Below are 21,324 nucleotides of genomic sequence, written 5' to 3'. Positions count from 1 at the left end.
CCAATTTGGGCAGAAAAAAAATCACCACAGCCCTGGGATCAATTTAGTCATGGCTTTGGCATTGGCTGCGGACTGCACTGTTCTGAAATGCACCCGCAAACTCTCTGGTTCCTCCAGATAAGAATCCTTCGTAGAGAGAGGAATCCAGAGTTGTCAGATGACAGTAAAGGGAAAATGTGACTTGAAGCTTTTCTTCTCCCACACACGCCTGGCAAGTTTTCAGTAGAATCCGGAAGCTCTGCCCTTGTCTGTGAGGCCTGAGTTAGCTATTAACACGGTTAAAGGTTAGTCCTGGGCACTCAGCTCAGGCTGAGTAAGTCCAGGATCCTCCAGACCAGAGAACCTACCAAATGGGACCCCCGCTGCAGTCTTCCCGCGCACCTGTAAATTCTCCCTCCACGCGGGAGAAGGTAACTCTCTAGCAAAGACAGGTCTCAACTTTGAAACGGCAGAACTGCAGCACTGAAGGAAACCTGCTTGTTTTTCAGAAGTGAAACCACTGCCTGATCTCTTGTAGCTGCAAGGGGTTAGAGCCAGGTCCTCAGAGGGTGTGCTCTGGAGTCAGACTGCCAGTTTCAAATCCCAGCTGCACTCCATTCTAGCTGCGTGATCTTCAGGAAAGCACCAGACCTCTTGGGTCTCAGTTTCCTCATCATTAAATGGGAATAACAGTGGTACCTATCTCCAGGTGACTGGATTATTAAAGGAGGTAAGTCCTAGGAAGCTCTTAGGACAGTGGCTGGCACATGGCAAGAGCTCAGTAACAATAATTCACATCCACATATCATGCAGCCTCCCAGATAGGCAGAAAGACAAAAGTCCCTAGGAAAGTGGGGTGTATTGGACTCTGAAGTTTAAATTTCCAGGAAAAAAAGAAATGAGGAATGGACACATCATAGAGAGAACACCAGAACCCTGATTGTTTGTAAGCAGTTTAGCCCCGTGGTTTTTCAAGGTCATGGTTGCTGGGCAAGGATTCAGAGCATTAAACACACTGCTGCCAAGTCTCTCCCTCTGACCGCCTCTTTCCCTCTGAAAAATACAAGCAGCATCTGGAGCCATACTATTCTACAGAGTCTACATTCTGCTCCTGCCGCTGCAGCAGCTGGCCTGAGGGCTTCTGCCCGCCAAGGGCTCCGTCCCTCCCCACAGAGGGTGACCTCATTCTGAAGGGTGGAGGGAGACCAGCTCTGCATTCCCCAGATGCTGGTAGGCTAGGCTTTCCAAGTAGAAACCACCCAGCCCTCGACATCCGCCCCATGGAAAAGCCTGGTATAATCCACACATTCAGTGGCTTGCCCTGAATTAGAACAAGAACTGAATTCTCCACTAATGTGTAAGCCTTCTCCCAAGTCACCCCAAATTGCTTGGTATGTATCAAATATATCTATTACTGGCGTACTGATCCAAGTTATAAAACGTGTATTAGAGGGAATTCCCTGGCTGTCCAGTGGTTAGGACTCAGCACTTTCACTGCGGGGGAACCCAGATTCAATCCCTGGTCAGAGAACTAAGATTCTGCAAGCCACGCAGCGTGGCCAAAAAAAAAAAAAAAAGTGTATTAGAAACACCTACCATTACTCTGTGCATGCTCCTCTTGCCAGGACACCTGTTGAGGCAAGAGGAAATTCATGAATTGCAGGAAATTCACACAGTTAGGGTAAGGGCTGAAAATCTAGGCTTGATTCAGAGAAGAAAAAATACCTGATCCCCAGCCATAGAAAAAGTCACTAGCAGGTAACAAGAAAAGAATCAACTTCGTCCTTCCAAACGGGAAGGTTCACAAAGACACAGCGGCAAAAGTATATGACACATACACAAAGATATTTATTCACTGCAACATTATTTGGAATAACTGAAGACTGGAAATAACCCTAATGTTGACCAACAGGGAGTGGTCGAAAGAACGACGGTTCATCACACAGTGTGGTAGAAGGCGGAAGACCATCTCCCCAGGAGATACAGTGACATGAAAGAAGTAATGTGAAGATTGGTATTTAGTGTGCTCCCTCTTTCATAATAAAGGAGAGATACGAGTGAGTTTTTTTCAATAGGATAAATCAAAAAACTAATAAAAATGGTAATCTATGGGGGGAGGAGAAGCAAGGCAGGGATGCAATGCAGACTTCTCTGAGTGTACTCAATAGTTTTTCCTCTTAGTTTTATAAAATTAAATACAAAATTGAAGCACAGTTTAGGGCCTTTGTGTTTTCTGCAGCCACTCCCCATCCACTCCATTCCCACCACCCCCAGCCCTTAGCCTGCAGCTGAAAGCCCCAAAGGGAACATGACCACGACATTTTGGGGAAGGACTGACCCTGCCACTGGCTGTGTGGTGGGAAGTACCAGGACATCTGTTTGACGTGACAGGCAAGTCACCCCCAAGTCACTGGGGGCGCCTCCCTGGTGGAGCCCACCAGGCTTCTGACTGCAGGAGGGCGAGCCAGACTGGAACTGCACTGCCTGACTCCCAAGCTGCCTGTGAGAAACGGAAGTCGTTTTTAAGGGGTGTGGCTCAGCCTTAATCTCTGAAGTGCTGCTGTTCCGGGCTCTGAGGGAACAAAGGCAAAGAAGTTTAGTTTCACTTTCCAGAAGACTTCCTGCCTTTCTTTTTGCAAGACACATTTCCCTTTCTTCTGCACCCTAGAGTCCTCCTCAACAGCATCCAAGGGCCAGGCAGGCTGTTTTCTGGGTTTGCACAGTTGGTTTTGAAAGCAGCTGAGTGAATTTTCTGGGATTAAGGTCATCACAGATACAGCAGTGGGCTCAGCCCAGGCATCTCCAGGCCCCAGGTTTCTTTGGTTTGTCTCTTCCCTCGTGCTGATAAAATCAGCAAGAAAAAGGACTGGGAATAAGCTTTAGGGTCTGTCTGGCTCTCTTTGTCTGAGAATGTTGCATCCCCTGTTGATACCTCCCAAGTAGCTGTGTCAGAGAGGAATGAATGAATGACCCATTGCCTGGCCACACTTGGTCTTCTTTCCAGTGTTAGGACACACAAAGAAATATTGATTTGGTTTTTAAACAGATTAGAGGATGCTGCTTCAAATGCAGTTTCTTTTTGTTTCGTTTTGTTTTACAACCTAACTGTCCATCGACAGATGAATGGACAAAAAAATGGAGTATATATTTGTACAAAGGAATATCATTCAGCCCCAAGAAAGAAGGAAATCCTTTGCCATTTGCAAAAACGTCGATGAACCTGGCAGATGTTAGGCCAAGTGAAATAATCCAGACACAGAAAGAAAAAAATGTATGATCTCACTTACATGTGGAATCTAAACTAGTTGAACTCACAGGGTAGAATGGGGTGGTCAGAGGTTTGGTGGGGTGCAGGGGTGCAGGTGAAAAAGTGGAGAGATATTGGTCAAAGCGTACAAAGCTTAGGTATACGGGATGAATAAGTTCTGGGGATCTAATGTACAACATGGTGACTGTAGTTAACATAATGTATTGTATACTTGACACTTGCTAAGAGGGTGGATCTTTTTTTGCTTTTAACTTCTTTATTGGAGTGAAATACAGTTTTGATAAAAGAAATTTTCACATATTGAGGAACAGGGAAGTCATCCTGGCTTATCCATGAGTTAACTTGAATTTTATGCTAACTACAACAGCCCGTTTGTGGCCCATCAAGCATACACTGTACATCTGCTTTAATTATTAAAGAAAAGGGTGCACTGACCAGAAGTAAAAAATGTCCATAGTTATAAAGATTAAATGCCTCCCTTCCTGGGACACCAATGCTGGTCCTCCTTTGATGATAAGACCATACCGACTTAGGTGCCAAGGCCATATCAACTTGCTGTGTATGTGCTGATCTCTTTTTGTTTTTGTTTTTGAAACCTTGAAGGAAGGTTTCCCCGACTTTTTTGATGTTCTTTGCTCTGACAAGACATAAAACTGCTGAAAACCATGTTTCTCTGGAACAGTTCCTCAGAGTTATCTGAGAAACTGTCTTCCAGGCTATAGTCCTCAGTTTGGATCAAATAAAACCCTTTTCTATTCCTGTTGTAGACTGTTTATTGATTTGTTGTTGTCAATAGTTTCTTCTCATTAAATGCAATTGTTGGCAGTACTCTTTTATATAAGAAAACCTTTCAGGTACATATGAAACATGAGATAATTTACCAAGTTTTAGTTTATCTGTCACTTCATGGAGAGAGACTCGTGGCCTAGATAACTTTTAAGACACCTTTCAACGCTGAGAACCTATAAGCATGTGTGTAACGTGAGGTTCTGCCCTCCAAAGCCTCCTGCACTCCCAGCACCACCACAGCTATTCTCCGTCTTCATCTGGCCATGACCAGAATCACCCAACAGCAACAAAACAGCAGCACTTCAGAGGTTAAGGCTGAGCCACACGCCTTAGAAACTACTCAGGTTCTAGGAGGCAAAGGGGAAACTCCTGTGTGTGCGTGCGTGCGCGCGTGTGTGTGTGCGCACGCATGTGTGTTTTCCACTTGCAAATCAGTCTCTGAGCACAAAACCAGGTAAAAATGTGGGCAAGGGACGGAATTAAGCTGAGTAGGCAAAACAACTTTTGAGGGAGAAAAGAGGACTCCTGCTTACAGTAAAATGCTGAGTGGTAACATAAATGTGGAGAGAATACTGGAGTTTGAAAATCATTGCTTTTCAATCATGCAAGAATCATCAATGGATGCTCAATCTAAGGTGACATTTTAATTCATTTCAAGGGAAAAAATAGTAACTTCATAAAATTAACTATATAGTGAAGAAATCAGACAACATCTGGACCAAATAATCAAAATGTAAATCATGAATAGGGAGCCAATGAACACCACATGCCTGCAGATGGGATGCCCTGAGAAAGATATGGTATCATTGATGTAATATTCTGGCCAGAATGTACAGCTTGAACCTAATCATGAGGTAACACCACTCACACACACACATGCACACACACACACACGCACACACACGCACACACAAAGAGGAAAATTCTATTTTTTTAATAAAAGGTGGTGGTGGTGGTGACTATATTCTTCAAAAGTGTCCATGTCATAAAAGAGGAAGAAAGTTGTGGAGATGAAAAGATTTAAGGAGACTAAAGAGACATGACAACTAAATGCAATATATGATCCTAGACTGAATTATGTACTGGAGGGAAAAAAGCTATAAAACCTGTAAAAGTTATTATTGGGTTAATAGATAAAATTGAAATATGGATCACTGACTTGGTGAAACTTTTATATAATTTAATTTAACTGTACTATAATCTGTAAAACAATATCCTTATTATTATGAAATATACACTGAAGTATTTAGGGGTAAAGAGCCATGATGTATGCAACTTACTCTTAAAAAGTTCAGAAAAAATTATGTGTATGCGTATACAAATAAAGAGAGAGCACACAAATGATAAAGCAAATGGGACAAAAGTGACAACAGGTAGGTGAATCTGGGCAAACAAATTTTGTATTATTCACATTTTTTTCAACTTTTCTATAAGATTAAACATACTTCCAAATTTTAAAATAATAATTATAACTGTAAATATATGACACCATGAAAATAGTAAAGAAGCTATGAAAGAATTTTTTAAGAATTAAAAAAATAAAACTTCCAGGGTGGGAGGGAGACGCAAGAGGGAGGGTATATGGAGATATATGTCTACATATAGCTGATTCACTCTGTTGTATAGCAGAAACTAGCACAACATTGTAAAGCAATTATACTCCAATAAAGATGTTTAAAAAAATAAATAAAAATAAAAAACTTCCAAAACAGCCCAATTAAAAAATGGGCGAAGGACTTGAATAAACATTTCTCCAAAGAAGATATACAAATAGCCAACAAGCACGTGAAAAGATCAACATCACTAATCATTAGGGAAATGCAAGTCAAAACTACAATGAAATACCACCTCACAGCCATTAGGTTGGCTACTATCAAAAACCAAGAAAATAACAAATGTTAGCAAGGGTGTAGAGAACCCTTGTGCCTTGTTTGTGAAAATGCAAAATGATGCAGCTGCTATGGAAAACAGTATGGTGGTTTCTCAAAAAATGAAACATAGGGAATTCCCTGGCAGTCCAGTGGTTAGGACTCAGCACTTTCACTGCCCAGGCCCAGGTTGAAACCCTGGTCGGGGAACTAAGATCCTTCAAGCTCCGAGTCACTGCCAAAAAAAAAAAGAAAAGAAATATAGAATGATATATGATCCAGCAATTCCACTTCTGGGTACCCCAAAAGAATTGAAAGCAGAGTCTCAAAGAGATATTTGTACACCCATGTTCATAAGCAGTATTATTCACAATAGGGAAAAGGTAGAAGTTATTCAAGTGTCCATCCATGGATGAATGGATAAACAAGGTGTGGTATATACACACACTGGAATATTACTGAGCCTTAAAAATGAAGAAAAGTCTGACATGGATGAACCTTGAGGACATTATGCTAAGTGAAATAAGCCAGTCACAAAAAGACAAATACTGTATGCTTCCACTTATATGAGGTACCCAGAATGGTCAAATTCATAGACAGGAAGTAGAATGGTGTGTGCCAGGAGCTGGTGGGAGGGGGAATGGGGAGTTAGTGTTTAATGGATATAGTTTCAGTTTTCAAGATGAAATGAGCTCTGGAAATTGTTTACACAACAATGTGACTGTACTTAACAATACTAAACTGTACACTTAAAAATGGCTAACATGGTACATTTTATGTTATTTGTATTTTACAACAACTTAAAAAAAAATTTCTGTATGGTTAAGATGGTCAATTTTATGTTATGTGTATTTTACCACAATTAGAAAACAAAACCAAAAACAAAAACTTCCAGGGACAACCTAACTTCATTGATGCTGACAGACGTCAGCAAAATAGAACTGCCAAGCAAGATGGGAATAAACATAAATCCCAGGGAAGAATGTCATGTGTCTTCCAAGAACCATGATCAGGTGAAGAATGGATTGCAAATTCTCCCAGTGTTTCCCCCTCTACCTACCCTACCTTTGCTGGGTACTACAGGAACCCAGTTCTTGTCTTCTGGGACCCAGTGCAAAGTAAAACTGTGAGGACCCTTGTTCACACATTATCAAGAATTTCAAAACAATGACAGCTGAGCATTCAAAAAGTATGGGCCCTGTGCGATTGAACAGGCTGTACGCCCATGAAGCCGTCCATGATCGAATCCCACAGATAAGAACAGAACCATTTCAAAACAACCCAGTGGTGTACTGGAGTCAGCTCTAAACAGCTAGTGAGAACCAATCATTAGATTTTCAGAAATTCTGCAATACAGTTAATATCAAGTTGGTAACTTGAAATCAGCCATGGTAGGAGTATTTACACCAAATACTACAAATCATTCTCTCTCTCTCTCTCTCTCTCTCTCTCTCTCTCTCTCTCTCTCATTTGCAGTGAAGCTGGTGGCTACACATTTACCAACACACCAATGAACCTACCGGCAAGGCTCCAAGCAATTGGTTAATGTCCGAGCGGCAAAATAGTTCTTTCTCTCCTTGATGCAATGACTCAGTTTCCTTGGCTACAGGAGGTGCCCCTACCTGGGAGGCTGGGAATAGAATCAGATAGAAAAAAAAACAATCACCTTCTGACTAGTGGCAAGCCGAAATAACCCATCATCATAAGAAATTATGTTACAGGGACCTGTAGATTTGTAGTGGCATTTGCTTAAAGAGGCCTACATGTAGATATCGAGAAAAATGTGAATTTATAAATTATTTTTATCATTATATTTTCATTCCTTATATTATGATATTTTGTTCCTTACTGTTTCTATTATTTTTGTAAGTTAATTAGTTCCTTAAAATTACTGTATACTTCACTAAATACCATTTCAGAACTTACAGTGCTCAGTGTGTCAGGTAACTGCTAAATAAAGATTACAAAAACATTACCTCAAGAAATAAAACCAGAACTCAGACTGCAATAGCAAAAAGAAAACGAAAGGAAGAAGCAAAAGAAGGTAGGAAGAGAAGGAAAGGAAAAGAAAAACCATTTAAAAGTGTTGATTAAATACATATGTTATATACATAAAATATGTCTCTATGGAACCATTAATCAAAATAAGCCGTATCTGTGTTATATACATGGGAAAATGCCAGATATATTAGGTGGGAAAAAAGCAAGTTATGGAATATGATTAGCATGATCTTAGTTAAATATGTAGTATAGGTATCTATCTCTCCATACATGCATACACACATGCACTTATCTCTATATAGAAGAAAAGCTACAAACATATACTCCAAACAGGGGTTCTCTCTGGGGAATGGACCAGCAGTGGAAGAAAAAGAAGAGAAAGACTTTACCTCCTACACTCTGTATTGTTGTCATTATTTGAATTTCTATTTAATTTTATTATAATTATTATACATTATTTTTAATAATGAATTTAAAATATTAAAACAAACACCAAGGCTCAGGAAAACTCAGAAAGATATCCAGGTGGTCCTTAAACAGAGCTTGTGTCCTAATCAGATACAGTGGGCTTAGTCTTTCCACTCACCTCACTTACAGAAGCCTAAAATCTGCATACCTACTCTCTTTTCAGTCCTTTAGTCCTTCATCCTAAATGGCAGAATTATGCCCAAACTCTCAGAGGACTGTAGAAAGTCAATATTAAAATACTGAGACCTATGATATAATAATAAATATCCATGTGGTCTCTGCCCCTTTTCCTGGCACACAGTTCCTAAAACCCTACACTCTCTTAAGTGATTAAATGTCTTTTTGTATGCTAATGACATGGCTGGTGGTTGGGGACATCCTGATAGCCTCAGGATGGGGGCTGGTTGCCAGGGGACCCAATCGAATGATCAGAGGGTCGGAACTTTCAGCTTTACTCCCAGAACTGTGGAAAGGGGACAGGGGCTAAGGTTGAATTAATTACAGTGGCCAATGATTTAATCAATCATGCCTACGTAACAAAGCCTCCATTAAAAACCCTAACTTAGGGCTTCCCTGGTGGCGCAGTGGTTGGCAGTCCGCCTGCCGAGGCAGGGGACCCGGGTTCGTGCCCCGGTCCGGGAGGATCCCACGTGCCGCGGAGCGGTTGGGCCCGTGAGCCATGGCCGCTGAGCCTGCCGTGTCCAGAGCCTGTGCTCCGCAGCGGGAGGGGCCGCAGCGGTGAGAGGCCCGCGTACCAATAAAAAACACCAAAAAACCCTAACTGAGGGACTTCCCTGGCGGTCCAGTGGTTAAAATTCTGCGCTTCCACTGCAGTGGGGGCACGGGTTCCGTGCCTGGTCAGGGAATTGGGATCCCGCTGCCAGGCAGTGTGGCCAAAAACAAAAAGAAAAAACCCTAACTGAGGGGGTTCAGAGAGCTTCTGGGTTGGTGAACAAGTGGAGGTGTTGGGAGGGTGATCCACCTGGAGGGGGCATGGTACTTCCATGCTCCTTCCCCCATGCCTTGCCCTTGCATCTCTTCCACTTGGCTGTTCCTGAGTTGTATACTTTGTAATAAATCAGTAACCTAGAAGTAAACTATTTTCCTAAGTTCTGTGAACAGTTCTAGCGAATTATCAAACCTGATGAAGGGGTCATGGGAACCCCTGGTTTGTAACCAAGTTGAACAGAAGCTGTGGGTAATCTGGGGACCCACTACCTGAGATTGGTGGCTGAAGTGGTGGGGGGAGTCTTGGCGGACTGAACCCTTAACCTGTGGGATCTGCAATAACTGATGAGTGTCAGAACTGAATTAAAACATAGGACACCCAGTTGGTGTCTGCAGAGTTGGAGAATTGCTTGGTGTGGAAAAACCCACACCCCTGGGTTCAGAAGTGTTCCAGAATGTTGTTGTGAGTGTTAGTAAAGGAAAACAAGTTTTTTCTTTCAACATCCAAAAAATGATCATACAGCATGTAGATTATAGAAGAGAAAAATCAAAATTAGAATTCTTCTGACAGGGAACTATATTCAATATCTTGTAATAACCTATAATTGAAAAGAATCTGAAAAGAATGTGCGTGTGTGTGTAACTGAATCACTTTGTGTACACCTGAAACTAATACAAGATTGTAAATCAAAGAAAAAAAGAATTCTTCTGATAATAAAGCTCAGTCCTCAAGACTCACTGAGGCAAATGTAAACATTTACTGCATAGAAACTAGAGAGGCTTCTCCAGAATCCAAATAGTCAAAATAATCTGGCCACCTGCCCTCTGTTTATTCTGTGTGGAGTACTGCATTACAGGAAAACGATGTGATCAGAAAAAAAAAATCTCAGCATTCAAAGTTCAAGTGAGGATTTCAAATATACTTTCAATATCAACTCCCTGTTTTTAGTTCTCACTTGATGACTTGACGGTTAGAAGAGCTGTTTTTAGTCTTCATAATTTTTACTTAAAGTATACATTAAATTATCCATTGATTTGGTTATTGTTTGAGATTTTATCAAATTAACAACAGTACATTTTGTTCCTCGACTCATTTTGTGTTAATAGAATTCTTAGAGAAAGTTTCCTTTTGCCTAGTTTTGTTTTCAACCAGATAAATTTGCACACTATGTTGTCTCTGAACTAAAAGATGGGTGTGGCATAGAAGCTTCATGAATACAATCCTGAGTGTTTACTTTTAGCTTTTGTTTAATAGTGGAGGAATGGACTCAATAAACCACAAATATTCAGCATATTGACACATGGTAAGGCAGCCAAGTTTGATTTCTGCCCTATGCAACTACTTCTACATAGTACCACAGCAATACTACCTTTACAAGCCTGATTAAAAACAAAAGAGAAAGAAAAAGAAAATTCTTCTCTGATAGTACTTTACGAGAATATGAAAGTTTTCATGACTTTCCTCTCTAACAAACGTATTCATAGCAATGTGTATTGAATGCTTACTCTGTACCAGACATGCATTTTATGGGAATTACCTCATTCAATCCTCAAAAAAAATTATGAAGTAGGTACTATGATTAGCCCCACTTTAAAGATGGGAAAAGTGAGACACAGAACAGCTGAGGAAAGGGCCACTGCACCATTAATAAGTGGAGTGCTGGCAATCTGACTCCATGGATCCCACTCTTAATTCCTGTGCCATCCTGCCTCCTTCTTTTTGATGTTATTTCATTCAAAACAATTTCTTTTACAATCACTTCCATGTAAGAATCAGAAGAAGACGTTTGTCTAAAACCACTTTCCCTCATTAGAATATAAGCTCCAAGAAGGTAGAAGCTTTGCCCTATACCTTGCTGTAGCTCCAACTTCTAAAACTGTGCCTAGTACAAAGTATGCATTCAATAAACATGTGTTGAATGAACAAATGGGGAGATTTCAAAAGAATATTATCAGAGTGATAAGTAAACATCATACATGGCCAATTGGTTTAAGAATTCCCATGGTCTGATTCGAGCAAGCAAGCAAGCATAAGCTAGTTACCTTTCTCTCTTTTATACTTGTCTATCTTTCTCATAAGATTAGGTACAACTTTTTTGCAGAGATCCTCCAGTAATGTCAGATTATCTTCAGCTATTTTCTCTTGTTTCTCCAGATATGCCAGGAAACTTAGAGAGGTCTGCAAGAGAATCAATGGAGTCACATTTACTTGCCTACTGATTACCCACTGCAGTAATAAATTAGGTGGAGAGTCCATGCAGGAAGACTTCAATAGTAGGGGGGAAGAGGCATTATAGAGATTGTAAATCTCTATACAATCTATATTAATACCAGATACCAAACACACATCAGTCACTAACTACTCAGAAACAATCCGATGAGCAGATGCTATTATATCCCCATTTTAAAGATGAAATAACTGAGGCACAGGGAGGTTCAGTAAGTCGTCCAAGGTCACAGAGCCAATAAGTGGCAGAGCTGGTATTTGAGTACTGGCAGCCTGATGCCAAAGTCTGTCTCATTAACAGATTAGGGCAGCAGCAAAACAGGAGTACCAAAGAAAAGAGAAGAAAATGCTTTGAAAGAATTTTATATTTGGTATTTGAAAAGAAAAACATATCTTAAGCACTCTTGGGGAAAACTGCAGATTGGCTAGTATTATTTTAATATTGAATTACATATAAGGTGGAAGTCACCATAATCTTTTCTGTGATAAGGACTTCTCAACCAATGTATTAACCTGGTTATGAAAATATGTATATGAATAAAATTGTGTTAGAGCCCACAGAAAAGAATAATCAGAGGGACTTCCCTGGAGGTCCAGTGGTTAAGACCCTCATGCTTCCACTGCAGGGGACACAGGTTCGATCCCTGGTCGAGGACCTAAGTAAGATCCCACATGCTGCGCAGAGCAGCCAAAAAATAAATAAATAAAATAACTAATCAGAAAGTGAACAGCTAAACACTTGCTAACTGCATACATAAGCATCAGCAGGATGGAAAAAGGGGGCCGGGGAGTCTCCAGACATGCTGGCCGGTTGAAAAGGGACCATATGGTCAGGAATATTGAGGAGGAGACCTGCGTACAAACTCCGAGTGAAAGCTAGGCCACAGCTGGAACAGCAGGCTGGTATCAGGCCATGAACGAACACCGAGGGGTTTGGGCAAGCATCCCATGGATGAAGGGGTTCCAGCAGGAACTTTTAAGGAGAACAGTGACATGAACAGGTTTGTTTTTAAATAGAAGTCTTGGGGATAGGTTGGAGGAGGAAGTGGGCTAGAGAGAAAATATCAGCAGGACGATTAAATGCTCCAGTGAAGAGATCAGCACGGCCTGGTCTAAAGCTAGTGGTGGAAACGCAGAGGAGGCACCGGATTTGGGCGACTTTTCTGAGGTATAATTTGGTGAGTTGGGAGGTCAACTGGAGTGGGTGAAGAAAGGAAGGACGAGTCGAAGATGACTTCAAATGGTGATGCCCCTCGTTTCTGCCTGACTCACGGGCTCCACAGAGCAGGTGTCACACGAGCTGCACATGGGAGGTGATAACGTGAAGCGCATCTCGAAAGATCACCACACCTTCACTTCCGACATGCAGAAGGGCCTTCCAAGCAAAGAAAATCAGATAGGGAAAATGAGCAACTAAAAATCTGGCTGTGAGCAGGCTCGTGGTAGTTTCGGCAAGAATAGTTTCGTGGGAATGAAGGAGGCTGAAGCCATCTTGGAATGCGTTGGAGTGTGACTAAGAGTCACGTCAGTGGAGAGAGAGCGTGTGTGGACAATTCTTTCAAGAAGTCTGGCAGTAGGACTTCCCTGGTGGCACAGTGGTTAAGAATCTGCCTGCCAACGCAGGGGACACGGGTACGAGCCCTGGTCCGGGAAGATCCCACATGCCGCAGAGCAGCTAAGCCCATGCATCACAACTACTGAGCCTGCATGCCACAGCTACTGAGCCTGTGTGCCACAACTACTGAGCCCACACGCCTAGAGCCCATGCTCCGCAACAAGAGGAACCACTGCAATGAGAAGCCCACACACTGCAACGAAGAGTAGCCCCCGCTCACCACAACCAGAGAAAGCCCGCACAGCAAAGAGGACCCAAGTCAGCCATAAATAAATAAAATAAAGACAAATCAATAAAATTTAAAAAAAAAGAAGTGTGGCAGTAAAGAGATAGAAGATAGAGCAGTAACAGAAGGATGAAAAAGGGTTAATGGAAGAGTGTGTGTGTGTGTGTGTGTGTGTGTGCGCACGCACGTGCGCGAAATGTGTTTTCAAACAAGGTACTCAAAATGCCAATAACCAAGGGAAAGGCCAGAATTACAAAGTCTTAACTGAGTTCTGTACTAATCTGATCAAAAAAGAGATTATAAATTTTCAAGACATTCCAGAAAAACATAAGAGAACCAAAGCGGCAAAGAAATGTGTGTGTCCTCACCTGCAGCGCCAGCACACAAACAACCTGCCCAGGAAATAAAGCAGGAGGGAGGAGGGGCCAAAGGAAGGTTCAACCAGAGCTGATCAGCTGGGCACAGGGGTCAGAGGAAATCCCCGTACAAGGTTCTACCGTCCGTTTGTGTGCAAATGAGCTCCCGCTGAAGCTCAAAACAGAAACTCCTATCTTGACTGCATCCTACCAGGAGGAAGAAAAAGGGCTAAAGCATGTTTCCAGAAGCAATTTTGGAAACCCATTATACTTTGTACAAAGTGTATTAGATGTTGAGTCAATGACACCCTCCATAACACACACACACACACACACACACACACACGAACACCCACAATATAAATGGAGTCTGCACATTAGTTTAAGAACACCACCCTGGCAAATATTAGCAGAAATTCTGAAACTCTCTTGCTCTGCATCTTTGTTAAAAAGATAGGTTTGGGTGTGGTTTCCTTTACAACTAACGTTCTATGTTGATTGCTACATTGAGAACGGATATCCTGACAGTTTGGGTCACTCAGGATGTGTGAAGGCAGCTATGTTTGCTCTAAGTCTGTGTGAAAGCTATCAAAGAGGAAACCTAGAACATGCTGCAAAGGTCGTTTCTGTTCATCCAGAGAGACCACGTGAATTCACAATTCTTCCTTTTTGGCTGAGAGGTATTCAGGCCCTCCTCCACTGGCTGGTAAAGAATTTACTTCTGTGATAAAGTCTTTCGCAATTGCAATTGCAGGTAATGCAGTCCCATTAAGCCCTGGCATGGAAACACATCTGGGTTGCTTAGAGTTTGTCCTTTACGCACTCGAGAAGGCTGGCCTGATCATAAAGCCCAATAGAGATCATGGATTATCAGGTGTGTGACTCAGCCACAATTCTGGCGTGAATAGTTAGATCTCCTTCAGAATACAGTGAGATCATTTGGAATCCAAGAAGGAAGGGCAGTTTTCATGAATTTGTCCAGGACATTCCACAGTTTTATGCCACAGCTAAACACAGTAACTTCTTATTTACTGTTGTACGGAGTGAGAAAAGCATAAAATCATTTGGCTACTTGGGCGCCTTTGATGATTTAAAAGCTAATTTAGCAGGAGGGAGAAATGTTTGGAATGATCCTGAACAATGAAAATGTTTCTGAAGCCACAGATGCCTTTAAGCAGAGGTCTAGGACCTGTGGAAAGGCCCAGAGGAAGAAATACATTCCCCAGCTTTTCTTAGTGGGAAATTATGGCTCGCTGTTGAGCATATCAAATGCCCCTCTCATCCTCCACCACACTGTGGGGAGTAAGGACTTCTGTGCATGACAATAGGTATAACAATAGAAAGGGGTCTCTTTTTATTTATAAACCCAGAGACTGGAAAAATTATGAGAAGATGCCCAAAGCTGGGAGATAATTTTATCCGAATATGCTGGAGGGTTCTTCAAACTACAAGAATCTCTTCTGATGTTGAGAAATTCTACATTTAAAGCAAAATGCTGTCATTTGAGTATATAACCACTTTGCACCCACATAAACTCGAGATTGCATCATCCCATTCATTCATGCTTTCATTCGGAGCACCATTATGTAATTCTGCAATGTTCTGGGGCTATAATGATAAGTAAGACTCAGTCCCCGTTCCCAAGGATCCCACAACCAATCCTTAGGATAAAGGAGCCTGGAGAGAGAACCAATGGAAAGACGCAAGAGGCTAAAATCCCTGGGGTCTCTGAAAAGGAGAAAAAAAGGACTCAAAGATTGCAACCAAGACAGAGAATTAACCTGCAGGTTAATTAACCTACAGGTCTGACACCAGGAAACATGTTTAATGAATTGTTAAACATGGTCCTCATAAGACCTACCACATGTAAAACAGCTTCCTACTCCTCGGTGATTTTTCTTTCAAAAAGAATTTATTTGGGGCTTCCCTGGTGGCGCAGTGGTTGGGAGTCCGCGTGCCGATGCAGGGGACACGGGTTCGTGTCCCGGGTCCGGGAGGATCCCACATGCCGTGGAGCGGCTGGGCCCGTGAGCCCTGGCCGCTGGGCCTGCGCGTCCGGAGCCTGTGCTCCGTGGCAGGAGAGGCCACAGCGGTGAGAGGCCCGCGTACCGAAAAAAAAAAAAAAAAAAGAATTTATTTGTCAATAAAATCAGTTAGTCTGGGGAGAATGTGATATGGGAGGGCTACACATGTAAGCTCTTTGTACTGGTGATGTGCTCATTTATAAGTTGGACGGGGGATCCATGGCTGTTCACTTAGTTCTACATTTATAACTTCCATACATGTTACATGTCTTTTTTGGTGTTATCAAACATTACATAACTTAATAAAGATAGCTGTCGAATAACAAAATTAATGTTATAGGGTAAAATTTGAAAATTGGCCCCTTCCCAAATTAACTAACTTGCTTGTCACAAGCTGTTATGAGAATCAAAAGAAAATATATAAAGTTTTGAGGCCTGGAAGAGAGATGTGCAGCTACTTTTCTGCCCGTAATTGTGACCAATCTAGCAAGAATATCAGCCGACAGCATTATGTTAATATTAAAAACATTACTATTAGTTCCAAGCACTTGTATAGCCCTTTAGAAAGCACATCCTCAAACATTTGTCTCATTTGATTTTCACAAAACTCTACATGGGAGACACTGCAACGTCCACTGAAAAGGACACGGCTCCCTCAGAAACCTCAACTAATGGATGTGAGGAACAACTAATTCCCATTCTGCCATTAGCTACCACCTCCTCATTTCTTTGTGGTGCCCTGTACATTTCTGTATCATAAAACACAGTGGATGTCAATAGCACTCGTTTACTGCATGGTTACTATGTGCAAAATACAGGCCCCAGCTAATAGTTTATGTATATTATTTCATCTAATCCTCTTAACAGTCTTGGAAGGAAGTAGTATAATTGTCTATAATATGACACATTAGAAAATGGAGGCTCAGAAACATTCAAGCACTTGCCGTACATCCAGGAGTTAGTCTAGGACTAGACTCCAGGCCCATTAAAAGTCAATGTTGCTAACCCTTGTCTGATATTGTCTCCTGCAAAAAAAATGAACCCTCCTGAAATCCCTTTCTAGCATCTTCCCAAACACTGATTGAGGCAATGTCCACACAGACCCCATCCTACAGGGCCCACTCACCATCTGGACTTTTGGAATCGACTCCCTCAGAAGGAAGATCATGCTCTTTAAGTTCTCTGAGCTGATGTCTTCTGACAGGTCATAGAGCAGGTTTCTAAGACAGACACCCAAGAGACAAATTAAAGTTCCGCACTTGCAGAGGATGGGCAGGAAATTGAGTGCTTTTATCGTACGTGATCTCTCGTTTGAATGACCACAACCCTGTGAGTAGACAACTATTAATCCCATTTTATAGATTTAAAAACAAAAACTTTGAGCTTCAAAGTGACCTATTAAACAACAGCAACACAGAAAGCAGTAGGAGCAGGCCTTCTGATTCCAAGTCCGGTGCTGTTTCAAATTCCACTAAGAAGGCATGAAACAAAATGTCGGCATGCCTGCCCTCCTCCAGACTCCATTCTAGAAATCAGGCTTACTTTATAGGCCCTCATCAGGGAGGACTCAATGCCAGTGAGTATAAAGTTCACTGTTGAAAAAGAAAGGAAACTATCCCAAATTCTGGAGAGCCATACAGTTGACAATTAGAATAACTGAATATAGGGTCTTCCCTGGCGGTCCAGTGGTTGGGCGCGGGTTCGATCCCTGGTTGGGGAACTAAGATCCCACATGCCGTGTGGCACAACCAAAAACAAAACAGAAAAGAAAAACTGAATACTTCATTCACAGGTTAATAGCTCTGCATGCCTGAGACCATTCCTCAGCTGTCTAACCAGCAGAGTGGAAATAATGATCTCCAGAATTCCCTCACTGACCCAAGGGCAGCTCAGGTTGTAGGAACCAGTTCAAGTGTTAAGGCCTGAAGGATTCTAACAGTCCAGGCTGTAAAGTAGTATTACGAAGGCTCCACTTCGTGAGGCTGTTTGATGTAGATACTATGTTAGTGGACCGTTTAAAACAGCGTTGCTTAAGGTCTGATGCCTTTATTCTACCTCTTTGGGCAAAATACCTATATTTTACCTGTCTGGGTTTCACCCCAAAACTGGACAAACTGGACATGGCATAAATGATGTCCCTCCCTACCCCAAAGGCACATCTCCTTTTTTATTTTGCTCACTTGGTTCCAAGTATTCATTTCTCTCTTCTCAAATGGCTAGGTATAGGCTGACACACCAGTGACTCACTGGAGGCAGGAGACTGAGAGCGTGGAGGCTGGCAATGAGGAAGGCGCTGGCCTGCTGCACACGGAGCTGGGCCTCCTTCCTCAGTGAGAAGCAAAACAAAGGGAAGCCACCCCCAGGCACGGGGCTGGGTTTTGAAACTTTGCTGACCTCCCAGCCTCCATTCTCATTAGCACCTGAAGTTAAGAAATCTCCTGCTTTAGAATCACCATACCAGCCAAGGAGGTAGATAAGGGGGGGTAAAGAAAAACAACCTTAAAAATTAATTCATCATGAATCGCAGCCTCTTTTCAAAGCCCAATGGCCCTGCCGTGTTGATCACCTGAACAGAGAGACCTTCCGGCGGACAGGCAGCCAGTTCTCCACCTGCTCCTTGGTGTAGCGGAGGTGCCGAAGGAGGACCTTCTGCTTGATGGTGTAGAGGAGCTCCGCTAGGAAGAAGGGGTCTTCCTCAGTCATACATTCCTCTGCCAACAGGTACTCAAAGATATCCAAGGCTGAGCCGCACTTCTCCAGGTTCTTGGAGGTGATGGAGTCTCGGCAGAGGAACTTCAGGCGCTCCACGTCTTGATCCCCCAGGCACGAATTAATAGACAGAAGTGTCGCTCGAAAGTTCACTTGACAGTTATCATTTAAAGTGGAATTCAAACTTTGGCCTTGCGATGTCATGGCCAGCCTGAAAGAGATACGGAGTTGGGGGCCACAGCTTAGAGAGTGAGGACAACAGGGCACCCCATCTTCCCAGGCCCTCCCCCAGTTCCAGCCTCCTCTGTTCCAGGCCTTAGACTTTTCTAGAAATGCTGAAAAATGAAATTCACTGCGAGGTCACTTCAAAAACCTATAGCCCAGAAAACGTGACCCCAACACCGGCATGTTAACCTTTTAGGAGGTCTGAAGAGAGCTTTTATTGAAACTCAATTGACCCCGAGTTCCCCCAAATCAAAATGTCCCCATTGGGAGCTAGTCAAGAGGGAGGACGACACAGCACAATTTCTCCCGCCTGGAGCTCTTAAGTCATTCCCACCAAATGGCAGAAGTAACACTTTTACATTTTAGAAATAAAGTAATGGGGGGCTACATTTCTGAAGTATCTACCAACCTAAGGACAACAAGGTAACATTGCTAACCATACCAGGGCAGGCCTTTCTTTATCTCACAGAAAGAAAAGTCATAATCCCAGACCCCAGAAAGAGTGGTTTCAGACAACATTTGCTCAAATCAACGTAGGAACTGACAAATTACCGAAGTCAGTATTTCCACACTAAATGTATTTACACACTAAATTTCATTCTAATCAGAGGAGCAATGAATCGATAATATTTTTTCAATGTAATTATTCATTCTTTAAGGACTTGAGGTATATGTTCACCATGCAACACTTAGCTATTTAGAAACAAGAAACTACTTTCTAAGGGAAGGCGAACATACCAACAACAAAAAAATAACAAAGAGTGGTTATATATAAGTGGTATAATTACAGATACTATAAATTTTATTCTGGGCTCCTGTCTGAGTTTCTCAAATTTTATGCAATGAACGTATATTACTTTTATAGTTAGAAAAAGGAAAAAAATGTCATCTTTAATGTGAGCATCTATTGGGTCTTACCTTCTAGTAGTTCTGTGATACTAGAAACAGTATGACTGGATTCCTGGAGACATCTTATTCTAACATCGTACAGTTGTCTTGCAGTTTCCTGAAAATTCTGATCTCTAGCTCTGGCAAGTCTGCCAGACTTTGTCTCTATTTATGGGCTAGCATATTTCTACCAGGAAAGGACTGTGTGGGAGTTTTCCTAGGGCTAACCTTTCTTTTTCCATGTTAGGGCTAGAAACAGTGCAATTGCTGACAATGTGAGATTGTGCAAGTATCCAGGAAGTAAAGCAAGGGGGAAAAAAGGCTGGTGCCTCAGACTCCAGCAGAGAAAAGGTGTTAATTACATACCTTCAGATCAAATTCCACTGATCCTCTGGAGGTAAAAAGTTCTCAGAAAAATTTCCTGAAAACAGAGCTTTAAAGAAATTAGAATCCTCTTCGTGCTCCAAGTCCAAGTTCCAAGAAATCTCCCGTTTGCGCGGTAAGAGAACTCAAATATGCCTTGGCCTAGCAAGTGAAAACTCGGTCAGCCGATTTGGGAAACTTATGCTAATTGATGATGTCATCATTGACTCACTCGCCTTGCCTCCTCCCCTTTCCTGGGGTTAGGACTATGCTGACAAACAGCGTCTGCTAAAGGCAGATGCCTAACCTTCCCATTGTAGAGCTCAGGATGCCCACGTAAAGCCTAGGGCTAACAGAGGAATTCGTGGAAGGCACTAAGTGCTCTAGTGTTTCCCTGGGGTCACTCCCCTCGTAAGTTAAAAAGGGAAGTGTCGATTTTTCCTAACCATCTCCTTCCCCAAACACACTAACCTTTAAAATAAAACTCAAAATGTTCATGAAATAGTAGTCGGCCATCTTAACCCTTTCTCAAGTAAGTACATGTGCAAATAAACAATTAAAAAATTTAAGGCAAAAAAAAAAAGGAGGGGGCTGGGCTCTAAGCCCATTTGGAAGTATTTGCAAGGAACTGAGTTAACAGTAGGCAAAACTGGTGAAGTCTCTGCCCTTCCAGCACATTCAGTCCAGCAGGAAAAAGACTTCAAAGACATTATTTCACATAATAAAAACAATACCTAACATTTGTATCCCAACTACCATGTGCCAGGTACTATTTACTCATTTAATCAACCCAACAACTCTCTAAAAAAATACTATTACTATGACCCCTCTTTTAAGATGTGAAAATTAAAACACAAAAGGTTAAGTAATTTGCCCAAGATCACACAGGGAGCTGGTGGGAGAGCCAAGATTTAAACCAATAAGTTTAGCTTTAAGCCACTACACTATAATTCAGCTAATTCAAATACACAGAGCTGAAAGAAGTACAGAATCTTAGAAAGATATTTTATCTCTGAAAAAAAAAGATTTATGGGGGACTTCCCTGGTGACTCATGCTCCCAGTGCAGGGGGCCCAGGTTAGAACCCTGGTCAGGGAACTAGATCCCACATGCATGCTGCAACTAAGAGCTGCTAAGGAGCCTGCCTGCTGCAACTAAGACCTGGCGCAGCCAAATACATACATACATACATAAATTTGGTCATGGAAAAACTTATTTCTAAAAAAAGATTTATGATGCCTTATTAACAAATGTATTACAGTGCCCCTTCCATGTTCTAGGCATGAAATTCTGTGTTTAAGAAAGACAAGCCCAGGGCTTCCCTGGTGGCGCGGTTGTTGAGAGTCCGCCTGCCGATGCAGGGGACACGGG

At 42.1% G+C, this 21,324-nt stretch overlaps 1 protein-coding gene across 1 annotated transcript in view; it reads right to left on the bottom strand.

The window, feature by feature from the left end:
- Nucleotides 1-20,164, bottom strand: part of CASP10 (caspase 10) — a 29,792-nt gene extending 9,628 nt beyond the window's left edge. Inside the window, exons 1-6 of the mRNA XM_024757314.1 lie at nucleotides 19,958-20,164; nucleotides 18,336-18,689; nucleotides 16,896-16,989; nucleotides 11,365-11,500; nucleotides 7,425-7,534; nucleotides 1,576-1,609 (exon numbers count right to left, since the gene is read on the bottom strand). Coding sequence (XP_024613082.1) covers nucleotides 1,576-1,609; nucleotides 7,425-7,534; nucleotides 11,365-11,500; nucleotides 16,896-16,989; nucleotides 18,336-18,682 — 721 coding nt within the window. The 5' untranslated portion in view covers nucleotides 18,683-18,689; nucleotides 19,958-20,164. The remainder of the gene's footprint in view (nucleotides 1-1,575; nucleotides 1,610-7,424; nucleotides 7,535-11,364; nucleotides 11,501-16,895; nucleotides 16,990-18,335; nucleotides 18,690-19,957) is intronic.
- Between the last annotated feature and the right edge of the window lie 1,160 nt (nucleotides 20,165-21,324).

Source organism: Neophocaena asiaeorientalis, unplaced genomic scaffold, assembly GCF_003031525.2.
Source record: "Neophocaena asiaeorientalis asiaeorientalis breed wild unplaced genomic scaffold, Neophocaena_asiaeorientalis_V1.1 scaffold246, whole genome shotgun sequence".
NCBI classification, from domain to species: domain Eukaryota; kingdom Metazoa; phylum Chordata; class Mammalia; order Artiodactyla; family Phocoenidae; genus Neophocaena; species Neophocaena asiaeorientalis.
The sequence above is the reverse complement of the archived record's forward strand: the minus strand, read 5'-3'. Positions and strand labels throughout refer to the sequence as shown.